A 13228-nucleotide genomic window follows, 5' to 3' on the forward strand; every position below is an offset into this window, starting at 1 on the left:
AAACAACAACAACAAAAAAATTTCTCCTTTGTGATTCATCTATTTACCTATATTCTCAATTATTTCTTTTCTTCTTAGTCAAGAAGAAATAATTGCCCATAATCATTCTATACCTGCACACTTCCTCCTCCTTTTTCAGCTTCCTAGATCTTACTGATATCCACACCTCTTCACTGAACAGTGAAGTTTACAAGTTTAAGTGGTGAATAAGTAGCTATTAATCTGGAGAACTAGACATTTGAATGACCTTGGTTTAACATACTTTCAATTTGTTCTTCTTCCAAGTATTAAGTACCTAGAAACCAGGTACGTGTAATAGAGCGGTGAATCAAACAAACATTTAATGCACAAAAAAGCAATAAGGTATAGGGGTAGAGATTGGCATTTTAAATAGTGTAATCAGAAAAGATCTCACTGGGAAGATGACATTTGAGCAAAAACCTGAGGATGTGAGGGAATGAGCCATGTGGACATTTTGTAGAAGAGTGTACCAAGAAAACAGGAAATAGCAAATTCCTAGAAGAAACAAAGCTGTCAAAGAATAACAAGAGGCCCTCTGTACCTGGAGTAGAGTGTTCTTACAGTTAATTGTAGGACTTGGCCATTTACTCTGGGTGACCTGGGAAGCTACTAGAAAGTTCAAGTGTGTAAAAAACTTCTAAAATTATTTTGAAAAAATTTCAAATTTGCAAAAAATTGCAAGAATAATGAATTTTAATATATTCTTTTTTTTCAAATTTTTATTTATTTATGATAGTCACACACAGAGAGAGAGAGAGGGGCAGAGACATAGGCAGAGGGAGAAGCAGGTTCCATGCACCGGGAGCCCGACGTGGGATTCGATCCCAGGTCTCCAGGATCGCGCCCTGGGCCAAAGGCAGGCACCAAACCGCTGCGCCACCCAGGGATCCCAATTCTTTATTAAGGTTCATTAATTTACATTTTCCCATGTGCTCTGTTACTAATTATATACTTTTTTTTTTTTTTCTGAATCATTTGAGAATAAGTTACATCAGGATCTTTTGCTTTTTTAAAAATAAACCTCATTTTTTAGAGCAGTTTTAGGCTCACAGCAAAATGGAGTGGAAAGTACAGAGAATTCCTTTGTACCCCCCACCCCCTAACCTCATAACCTCCCCCATGATCAGTATCCTGCACTAGAGTGATATGTACAGTTGGTGAGCAACTGTAGCGTATTATTACCCTGCATTGAAATATTATCACCCAAAGTCCATAATTTAGGGTTCACTCTTGGTGATGCACTTTTGGTGGTTGGGACAGATGTATAATGATATGTATTCAGTATTGCAGCACAGCACACTGTAGTTTCACTGCCTTAAGAATTCTCTGAGATGAGGAGTCCAAGATGGTAGAGGAGTAGGAGACCTTAGTTTCATCTGGTCCCAGGAATTCAGCTAGTTAGCTATTAAGTCCTTGTGAACCAACTGTGAACTCAACCGGAGATCTAAGAAAAGAATAGCTGCAACTCTACAATGGAAGAGTGACCACTTTTCTACAAGGTAGGAGGCGCAAGAGGAGCTAATCCGAGAGGATATATGGGAAGATAAACCTCACGGGAAGAGCCTCTGTCAGCTGGCTGCCGGCAAGTGATAGAGCAGCCGAGTGCAAAGTTGGTACTATAAGAAGTCTGCTCTGGTGAGGGACGTTCCAGGCGGCGAAGCAGGGCAGCATCCTGCGTGGGACAGTGTGGTGTCAGGATCCTTGGGTTCACAGGAGGACTGGGGGTGCCCAACTGGCAGAGTTCCTAGGCATTGGAGCAGGGAAGCTGGCTGCAGTCAGCAAGCCCACGAGTGGGCTCTCAGCTGGGGGATGCCATAACCCGCAGAGAGCGGCGCAGTCTGTGTGACTGCTCTCTGAGCAGGGGCCCAGCGAGGAGCAGAACCAGCAGATGCCCCCTTCCTCGCCCCTCGAGACATGCGTGTGTGCCGCCGGAGGCTGCAGGGTTCGGAGACTTGAAGTGGGGTTGCATGCCTGAGCTAGAAAGGCCCAGTCACAGGCTGGGTAAGCACGAGAGCAGACCCAGGGAGACAGGAGGGATTGACTGCTTTTCCCTGAGGGTGCACTGAGGAGTGGAGCCTTGAGCTTTTGGCTCTGGGGCCGGAGATTGGGGGGAGGCTGCTATTTTCACTCTCATCGCCTAAAGCAGCAGCACAGAAAGGCTTCAGGGAACAAAAGCCACCTAGAGCAATCCTGAGCAGACTGGTTAGCCTGGCCCTCAGGCAAGGGCAGTGCAGTTCCACCGGTGTCAAAGATGCTTGAGAAGTAGTGCAGCAGTCCCCTCCCCGAGATTATCAGCGAGAACATCCAGTCAAGACCAGGTCTACTGAACATTGAGAACCGTAAAACTCAGGTGCCAGGGGAATATAGCATGTAGAATTTATGGTTTTGTGGTGTTCCCCCTCGTGCCCCCCTGATTCTCTAGTCTTTATTTTAAAGATTTATGTATTTATTTATTTTTTCATGATAGACATAGAGAGAGAGAGACAGAGACACAGGCACACAGGAAGAGGGAGAAGCAGGCTCCGTGCTCGGAGCCCAATGAAGGACTCGATCCCAGGACTCCAGGATCGCGCCCTGGGCCAAAGGCAGGCGCCAAACCACTGAGCCACCCAGGGATCCCCTCTAGTCTTTAATTTTAATTATTTTTTTCTTCCCTTTTTCTACCAATTTCTTACTTTATCAACTCTATTTTTAAATCTTTTTTTTTTTTTTTTTTAAGATTTTATTTACTTGTTTGAGAGAGCACACGAGCATTCACACAAGCAGGGGGAGACGCAGAGGAAGAGGCAGATACAGGCTCCCCACTGTAGGGAGCCTGATGGTGGGCTTGATCCCAGGACCCTGAGATCATACCCCGACCCAAAGGCAGATGCTTAACTCACCCATCCAGGGGCTCCATTTTTTAAAAACCTTTTTTAATTTTCATTTTTACAGTTACATTACCTTTCATTGTATTTAATTTTATCTTGTATACATAAAAGTTTTTCTTTCTTTACAATTTTGGGATGCAGTTGCTTCTAAATCACCAGAATATACCCAGAATGTAGTGTATGGCTCTCTTCTCTTTACCTGTCTAATCATATTCGTTTTTGTTGTTTTGTTTTTTCTTCTTTCTTTTTTGGTTTTTCTATTTTGTTAAGTCTTTTTCAGTTTTCATCTTTACAGTTATATTCTATCCTTTCAATGTATTTAATTTTATTTTTGTATATATATATTTTTCTTTCCTTAAAATTTTGAGGTGTAGTTTCTTCAAACCAACAAAAATACATTCAGCATATAGTGTATTGCTCTGTTCTGTTTACCTTTCTGTTTATATTCCTTCTTCTTTTTTTTCTTTTTCCCTGTCTTTTAATTTTCATTTTTATAGTTACATTCTATCTTTAATTTGTACTTAATTTTTTTTTTTTTTTTTTGGCACATATGAGTTTTTCTTTGGTTATAGTTTTGGGATTTTGTTTTCTAACAAATGGACCAAAATACACACAGGATCCAGTGTACTGCTCCATTCTGTCACCTATTTGATTATATTTTCTCTCTCTGTGTTTTTGTTTTTGAGTCTTTTTTATTTAGTGTGTATTTCTTTGGGGTCTTTGCTGCCATTTTAGTATTTTGATTCCTCGTCAACTCTTCTCTGGATAGAATGACAAGATGGAGAAACTTACTTCAAAAAAAAGAACAAGAGGCCTGGGGACCTAATCAGTATGGATATAAGTAAGATGTTGGAATTAGAGTTCAGAATGATTATAAAGATGCTTGTGGGTCTTGAGAAAAGCATAGAAGACTCCAGAGAATCCCTTTCTGGGGAAATAAAAACTAAAATTTAATGAAGTTGAAATAAAAAAGGCTATTAATGAGATGCAATAAAAAATGGAGGCTCTAATTGCTAAGATAAATGAGGTAGAAGAGAGAATTAGTGACCTAGAAGACAAAATGATAGAGAATAAAGCTGAGAAGAAGAGAGATAAACAAGTACTGGATCACCAGGGAAAGATTTGAGAGAGAAGTGATACTATAAAGCAAAACAATAATTAGAATAATTGGGATCCCAGAAGAAGAGGAAAGGGGGGTGTGCAGAAGGTATATCAGAGCAAATTAAATCAGAGAATTTCTCTAATCTGGGGAAAGAAATAGACATCCAAGTCCAGGAGGCACAGATCCCAGCTCAAAATCAATAAAAATAGGTCAACACCCTGACATATCATGGTGAAACTTACAAATTTCAGAGACAAAAAGAAAATCCTGAAAGCAGCTGGGTACAAGAGGTCTGTAATGTAAAATGGTAGAAACGTTAGACTGGCAGCAGATCTAGTCACAGAAACCTGGCAGGCCAAAAGGACTGGCATGATATATTCAGGGTGCTAAGTGAGAAAAATATAGAGCAAAGAATACTTTATACAGCTACGATCTCATTCAGAACAGGAGGAGAGATAAAAAGTTTCCAGGACAAATAGAAACTAAAAGAATTTGTGATCACTAAAACAACCCTAATAATAATACAAGAAATATTAAAAGGGATCCTCTAAGCGAAGAGAAAGCCCAAAAGTAATGTAGACCAGAAAGGAATAGGGACAATATACAGAAACAGTGACTATAGGTAATACAATGGCACTAAATTTATGTCTTTTAGTAGTTACCCTGAATGTAAATGGGCTGAATGCCCTTAATCAAAAGACACAGGTTATCAGATTGGATAAAAAAGCAAGACCCATTGATATGCTGTCTGCAGGACATCATTTTAGACCTGACACAACCAGACTGAAAGTGAGGGGGTGGAAAACCATTTATCATGCTAATGGACATCAGAAGAAAGCTGAGGTTGTGATCCTTGTATCATACAAAGTAGATTTTAAACCAGACTGTAATAAGACATGAGGAAGGATACTATATCATAATTAAAGGGTCTATCCAGCAAGAAGATCTAACAGTTGTACATATTTATGCCCCTAACATGGGAGCAGCCAGTTACATAAGCCAATTAATAACAAAATTAAAGAGACACATTGAGAATAACAGTAGGGGACTTTTAATACCCCACTCACTGCAATGAACAGATCTTCTAAGCAGAAGATCAACAAGGAAACAAGTTCTTTGAATGACACTCTGGACCAGATGGACTTTGCAAATATATTCAGAACATTCCACCCTAAAACAACATAATACACATTCTTCTCGAGTACACATAGAACATTCTCCACAAGAGACCACAAACTGGATTATAAGTCATATGTCAATCAGTACCAAAAGATTGGGATCATTCACTGTATATTTTCAGACTACAATGCTTTGAAACTGGAACTCAATCACAAGAGAAAATTTGGAAAGAATCCAAATACATGGAGGTTAAAGAGCATCCTACTAAAAAATGAATGGATCAACCAGGAAATTAAAGAATAATTTAAAAAATTCATGGAAACGAATGAAAATGAAAGCACAACTCTTCAAAAACTTTGGGGTGGAGCAAAAGTGGTCCTAAGAGGGAAGTATACAGCAATACAAGTCTTTCTCAAGAAACGAGAAAGGTCTTAAATACACAACCTAACCTTACACTTAAAAGAGCTGGAGAAAGAACGGCAAATAAAGGCTACCCCCAGCAGGAGAAGCGAAATAATAAAGACTAGAGCAGAAATAAATGAAATAGATGCCAGAAGAACAGTCGAACAGATCAACGAAAATAAGAGCATGTTCTTTGAAAGAATAACATCAATAAACCCCTGGCTAGACTTATCAAGAAGAAAAGAGAAAGGACCCAAATAAATAAAATCATGACTGAAAGAGAGACCACAACCAACACTGAAGAAATACAATTACAAGAACATATGCGCAACTAGATGCCAACAGATTAGACAATCTGGAAGAAATGGATGCATTCCTGGAGACATACAAACTACCAAAAATGAAACAAGAAGAAATAGAAAATCTGAATAGACCCATAACCAGCAAGGAAATTGAAGCAGTTATCAAAAACCTCCCAACAAACAAGAGTCCAGGGCCAGATGGCTTCCAGGGGAATTTTACCAAACATTTAAAGAAGAATTAATACTTATTCGTCTGAAGCTGTTTCAAAAATTGAAATGAAAAAACTTCCGAACTCATTCTGTGTGACCAGCATTACCTTAATCCCAAACCAGACAATCACCTCACCAAAAATGAGAATTACAGACCAATATTCCTGACGAACATGGATGAAAAAAATTCTCTCCACATGAGAATATATGATTGTCTTTCTGATTGACTTATTTCTCTTAGCATAATATCTTCTAATTCCACCCATGTCATTGCAAATGGCTAGATTTCATTTTTAGTCAAAATGAAATTTAGTGTATGTATATGTATGTGTATACATATTTGTTTTTGTATATATATATATTTGTATACCACATGCTCTTTATCCATTCATCTGTCAGTGGACATCTGGGCTTTTTTCATAGTTTGGCTATTATGGTCACTGCTGCTATAAACACTGGCGTGCAGGGGTCCCTTCGGATTACTACTTTTCTCATGTAGAATTTAAGAAACAAAATAGGATCATAGGGAAAGAGAAGAAAAAGTAAAACAAGATGAAATCAGAAGTATAAACCATAAGAGACCCTTAATCATAGGAAACAAACTGAGGGTTGCTGGGAGGGAGGAGGGTAGGGGATGGGGTAATTGGGTGATGCACATTAAGGAGGGAATGTAATGAGGTGATGTAAGGAGCACTTGGTATATATGAGACCTGATGAATCACTGACCTCTGCCTCTGAAACCAGTAACACATTATATGTTACTTAGTTGAATTTAAAGAAAATAAACAGAACAAAATTCTCTGTGCTCTGAAGCTTCTGCGGCTCAGTAGGTTAAGCGTCTGACTCTTGATTTCGGGTCAGGTCGTGAGCTCAGGGTGTGGGATCTCTCCTCAGTGTGAAGTCTGCTTACCCCTCTCCCCACTCGTGTTCTCTTACAAACAAACAAACAAACAAATAAATAAAATCTTTAAAAAGGAAATTCTCTGTATTCTCCTTTTTTCATTTCTCCCTCCTCCTCAACCCACGGCAACCACTGATCTTTTTATGGTCTCCATAGTTTTTCCTAATCTAGAATGTCATATAGTTAGCCTCATCCAGTATGTAGCCCTTTCACATTGGTTTCCTTCACTTAGTAATATTCATTTAACTTTTCTTCATATCTTCTCATCGCTCGATAACACAGTTCAGCATCCATTATCTGGATATAGCACAGTTTATCCACTTACCTGCTGAAAAATATCTTGGTTATTTCCAAGTTTTGACAAGATGAATAAGGCTACAGTAAACATTTGTGTGCAGGCTTTCATGTGGTCATGTTTTCAGTTCATCTGGATCAATACCAAGGAGTATGATTGTTGGACTACTTGTTAAAGAGTATGATTAGTTTCATAAGAAATAGCCAAACTTGTCTTCCAAAGCGGCTGCACCAGTTTGGATTCCCAAGATAGAAGAAGGGTTGGAGATGGGAGTTGTGCTGTAGTGAAGGGGGGACTGCAGCAAGGGAGTGTGGAGTTAGGGCAGTTTTTTTTTAATTTATTTTTTATTCATAGAGATGCAGAGAGAGAGAGAGAGAGCGAGAGAGAGGCAGAGGGAGAAGCAGGCTCCATGTAGAGAGCCTGATGTGGGACTTGATCCAGGGTCTCCAGGATCACGCCCTGAGCTGCAGGCGGCACTAAACCACTGCACCACCGGGGCTGCCCAGTTAGGGCAGTTTTTAAAAAGATGGGATGAATTGCAGTATTTCTGTTGGCAGTATACAAATGGAGAAGTAGCTGTGCTAATTTACAGTGGAATTCCATGCGATTTGAATTAATGCTAAGATTGATGTAAATCTTTGGGAAAGATATAATTTAGTACTATCTCTAAATAAAACTTCAGCCAGCATTCTTACAGTTAGGCTACTTATTATTTGACAGTATATTTGACTAATTTTCTTTTGTTCTTGTTACTTCTGTAGCAGAATATGTGCAGGGATAGTTAGAATGTTAGAGAAGCAGAACACATGGATAATAACGTTCATTGGAAAAGACATTTTAATTAATGGAATAAGACATCTAGTGGTGACATTTCACTAAAAGAATTGTGCCAAGAAATAAATGTTTATTTGAAAAATCTTGTTTATTTGATATCAATGGTTTCTCATAAGCTGTTAAGAATAACTTTTTATAAACTTGTTAGAAACCTGTGAATAATTTCTTACATTTTTTTTTTTTTTTTAAAGATTTACTTATTTGGGGAGGGGAGGGAGTGAGAGTGAATCCTCAAATATACTACCTATAGAGTGTGGATCCTGTAGCAAGTCCAAACCAAGAGTTGGACGCTCAACCGACTTAGCTATCTAAGTGCCCCCAAATTATTTTAAAAGTATCTTTATCTTCATGCTGGGGAGAGCATAGTTTTTCATTTGACACCTGGTTTTGATTGTCAGCCTTGTTATTATTAGTTGAGTTACCTTAGACAAATTACTTAATCTCTGATTCTTGACTTCTTTATCTGTAGAATGGATTTAGTAGTACCTATTCCATAGTATGCTGTGAGAATTAAATGTGTTTGGTGTCTAACTCATTGTAGATACTTCTGCCTTTTTATCCTTTATTTGGAAGCTAAAATTTGGTTTCATTTTTTTTCTAACTAGAAGCTAACTAAAATTTCTAGCTACAATTTTTTAATAAATAAAAGCTTGCTTGATGCTATAGACATTCCACTTACCATTTATCTGGTAACTTTGCCAAGAGGCAAAATTGAGGATATTATATAAGTGATAATATAACGAGAGGAAACACATTTTCACTCATTCTTTTATTGATCAAATTCAAAATATAATTGAGGACAACAATGCAGTTTTAAGAAAGGAATTATTTTTTCATTTGCTTAATTGGGGTTCAAAGTTAATGTTTTTTCTTGTTAGAACATTACAGATGTTCATCTAAAGACATTCTTAGTTCATTGGTTATGCAAAAACTATTTGGCCTGTGGGCCATAGTTTCCTGTTCCTGATCTGCAAGACTATTTCTGCATTTAGTCTATGATTCTTCATATTTGTCAGTTAAAAAAAAAACACTAGCCTTCAGCATTTTAACAAGAAGAGTTTGTGTCTTTTTCCTTTGAAATATTAATGATCAATTAACTATATCATTGCGTTCCTATCTTTTTCCATAGCGACTTTGCTTTACACTTATTCTGAAATAGTTTTAGACTAACAAAGAAGTTGGACAATTTAGTATCGAGAATTTCTGGATACTCTTTTAATTTCTCCCAATGGTGATATCATACATATAACCATCATAACTACATTTAAAAGTACCCTTAATGTTGGCGAGTAATAAGCATTAATTTAAAAATGAATTTTTGCTATAATTTTATTAATGAAGAGTTTACAACTGTGTTTTCACTTTTTGTTTTTATTTCCAGATCAGCCAGCATTACTAACCTGTCACTGGATCGATCTGGTTCTCCCATGGTATCTTCTTATGAGACATCTGTCAGTCCCCAGGCTAACCGAACATATGTTAGGACAGAGACCACTGAGGATGAACGCAAAATTCTTCTGGTACTGGTCCAGTATCTTTGCTATTTTTGAGCATAAAGATTATGTATCTCACTGATTTTTCTTTTTAAGAAACCTACAAATAGCTAGTTAGCATATAAATTAATAAAGGAAATAATTAGCTTAAGTTTTTATTAGGACCACCTAAGAAAGTGGTCAAGCATTCCATGCTCTTATAATGCATTAATATTTTCTTCATCTTTTTCATCTGGTAAGATAAGAATTCAGGTGCTTACATAGTAAGAGAGCTGAACTTTTAGGTCCCAGAGTGCTTTTAAATTTTGAAACACGCACATGGAATGCTTTGTATACCTTTACTACTGTATGTTTATATGAGATAATAATCAGTTTTTATTGAATTTATCTTTTGTAAAATACTGTGTTTAATCCTGAAAGTGACTCCAAAGAGATGGAAAATGGCTTCTTTCCTCAAGCTTAAAATTTAAAAGGTAGAAATAAGGCTGATGGGCATATCCTTAATAGTAAAAAAGTAATACTTTATTAATAGGAAATAGATCATTAGTGGTGAGGGCATCAGGAAAGGCTTTAAACTGAAAGCTTGGCTTGGACCTGGAAGATGGATTTGGGCAGGCAGTGAGGAAAACAAATCTTATTTAAAGGTATGACAAGGTATAGAGGTGAAAATATGCATGACATATTCAATGGACCAAAGTAGGATTTATTAGTTAGGAGATGTTGGGAGAGTGATTAAGTTGGCGTGTATGAGCAGTGAGAATGGAAGTTACTTGGGGTTACCTGGTGGAACATGGTGATTTCAGCCTTTACAAGTTTAGATTTGAACCCATAGGTGCTGAGCAATGTTGGAAGTTTTTTTGAGCAGGGAGTGATTCACTGAAGGCCTTTCTTTAGGAAGATTCGCCTGGCAGTTGGTTACAGGTGAGAGGAGTGAGAAGCTGCTGGAGTGAAGGCTACAAGAAATCAATTGGTGTGATTGACTGTTCTGCCCTTTCTCTTGCCCTGTTTCCAAAGAGGAGGAGATTTTGCAATTTTGTATTGCAATTTTGTATTTCAATAACTAGGAGACTGATCATATATGCCATTGAGTGAAAAAATTATTTGGGATCTTTTTTTTTCTTAAAGATTTTATTTATTTATTTATTTATTTATTTATTTGTTTGTTTGTTTATTTATTTATTTGAGAGAGAGAACAAGAATAAGCAGTGGGTGGGGGTGGGGGCAGAGGGTGGAGCAGGCTCCCTTTGGGAGCCTGACATGGGGCTTGATCCCAGGACCCTGAGATCATAACCTGAGCTGAAGGCAACCACCCAACCAGCCAAGCCACCGAGGTGCCCTGGGATAGTTGGTTTTTAAGAGAAAAAGTTACATTTGGGATTAGATGAGCTAAGTTCAAGCTGTTCCCCATGGACATGTCCTTTCTATTAAATGGTGTGAGTTGGCTCTGACAAATCTGAATTGAATTTCCTTTTATGCATTTAAAAATCACAGGAAAGAAGCTGCAAAGGTATATAGCATCTTTCTCAAGAGTAATTATTTGCTTATAATGTGATTTCAGGACAGCGTTCAGTTAAAGGACCTGTGGAAGAAAATCTGCCATCACAGTAGTGGAATGGAATTTCAGGATCACCGTTACTGGCTGAGAACACATCCCAACTGCATTGTGGGAAAAGAATTAGTTAACTGGTTAATCCGAAATGGACACATTGCCACAAGGTAATGTGATTGTAAGAAACATTTTTCAATATTATTAATTACTTTATTTTTAATGAGGCCATAATGTTACAGATATAAGGGGAGCAAATTTTGTAAATGGGATGCTGTTTGTTTCCTGCATTGGTGCTTGGGTGCTAATGACTCACCCCTCCTCCCTTCTGGGTTTTAACCAGTAGTGAATAGATGCAAGGAGCAAATGGGGTCACAGTTTACCTTACTTATTAAAAGCATAAGTGTGTAGTAGTTCCCCAACACAAAGTTCTCCGATTAAGCAGGATTGGGGAATGTACCTAGATATTAAGACCACAGTGGATTCTCCGGCTACAGGTTCCTAATCTGGACATTGCAACCTGTCCAATGAAATTGAGTTCATAAGTTACACTTGGAGTGTCCTAACTCGCCTCAGGAATCATTTATGAGAAAGAGACAGACAGGTCCTATTGCCTTTCAAGGCAGCATGTCTCTGAGTTATTCTATTGATTAGATTAGCTACTCCTTTCCTGGAAGAAATGAGTATGTAAAAAGAGAGAGTAAAAGCTTTAGCAGTGAAGCCCTGGGGTCTAGTTTTGGCTATTTCTTTTTAGTTTTATGCTTTTACTGAAGTTATTTAATCTCTTTGAGCCTTGGAACTCTCAAATCCAATGTGAGGAGAATATATGGTCCTGTGAAGAAGCTGTGAGAATGAAAATGAAATAATATGGGCTAAAGTGTTTTATAAATTGTGAAGTGCCTTATAAGTTCAATGTGTAAAGTATCTATTTCATGTTTATATGTTTAAGTGTATATATATATATATATATATGTATATATACACACAGTCTGTTATATACATGTATTAAGTTTTATGTATATGCACATGCATATATAAATATTTTTGTAATATTTGGTATTGTCTTCTTACTGAGATAGTAAGCTCCTTGAGGGCAGGAACCATGCTAGTGTCACCATTTTGTTTTACTCTAGTGAGGACAGGGGTATGCTGCATTCAGCACTTGATACGTGTGTGTCGTAAGTCAAATTCAGTTTTGGTAGGACTGCCTTACCAGCAGGTTCTCTTTGACTCTGTATCTGGGAAAATCTTTAAATTTAGCTTCAAGTCTTGCTTGTTTTGCCCAGTACCTATTCACGGACCATTTGTAATTCCAGCTGTAAATAGAACGGAAAAAAATTCAGTTTCTCTCTCATCTTGTACCTGGGAAATTACTCTGACTTTTAAGTCTTTATTTTCATTGGTCTTAATTCAGGGCACAAGCTATAGCAATCGGACAAGCGATGGTTGATGGACGTTGGCTGGATTGTGTCAGTCATCATGACCAGCTTTTCAGAGATGAGTACGCGCTGTACAGACCACTGCAGGTACTTTTCCACGTCACCGCTCCCGAGAGTATGGGTGGCTTATATGAAGTCTTTCTTCATCGGTGGGAATAAAGAGTAGTTGAATTAGCCAGAGATACATTTTCCTAACACGTTTTCCCTGTTGTTTGAAAGTTAAAAACATTTTTTACTTGGTAGGTAGGAGTGATGAAAAACCTATTGGAACTGGACACTTTTCAGTTGCTTGGCCTCATGGGGTTATAGTTGCTTGTCATTTACCTTTAATGGTTTTCAGTTTCACTGTGTCCGTGTTTTCAGGACCAGGAGAGAGTATGCATAACAAAATGATGGAAAAAATTTAGTATCACCAAGGTGGTAGATTTTGATACATTAGCGGTTTTAAATTGTATAGCAGGGGTAGAACAAGGGATATGTATTTATCTTTTTACTTTAATTAGGGAAGTGGAAATTATTTAAAATAGAACTTTTTTTTTTTTTTAAAAGATAAGCTTTCACTTTTGGTTTATGTTAATTTGATACAGTGTTTAGGAATACCTTTGTGAACTAAAATTGGAAACTCGAAGGTTAGAAAAGACAAATGACCAAAAAGACTGGTGTGGTGGTGTTAAAATTTTAATAGTTGTTTTCC

At 37.6% G+C, this 13228-nt stretch overlaps 1 protein-coding gene across 5 annotated transcripts in view; it reads left to right on the forward strand.

The window, feature by feature from the left end:
- PIKFYVE (phosphoinositide kinase, FYVE-type zinc finger containing) overlaps nucleotides 1–13228 on the forward strand; it is an 83315-nt gene that overhangs the window by 18986 nt on the left and 51101 nt on the right. For all 5 annotated transcript variants that reach the window (XM_038585586.1, XM_038585585.1, XM_038585588.1 and 2 more), the window contains 3 exons: nucleotides 9438–9576; nucleotides 11108–11265; nucleotides 12510–12621. In XM_038585586.1, coding sequence (XP_038441514.1) covers nucleotides 9438–9576; nucleotides 11108–11265; nucleotides 12510–12621 — 409 coding nt within the window. The remainder of the gene's footprint in view (nucleotides 1–9437; nucleotides 9577–11107; nucleotides 11266–12509; nucleotides 12622–13228) is intronic.

The sequence above is a fragment of the Canis lupus genome, chromosome 37, assembly GCF_011100685.1.
Source record: "Canis lupus familiaris isolate Mischka breed German Shepherd chromosome 37, alternate assembly UU_Cfam_GSD_1.0, whole genome shotgun sequence".
Lineage (NCBI taxonomy): Eukaryota > Metazoa > Chordata > Mammalia > Carnivora > Canidae > Canis > Canis lupus.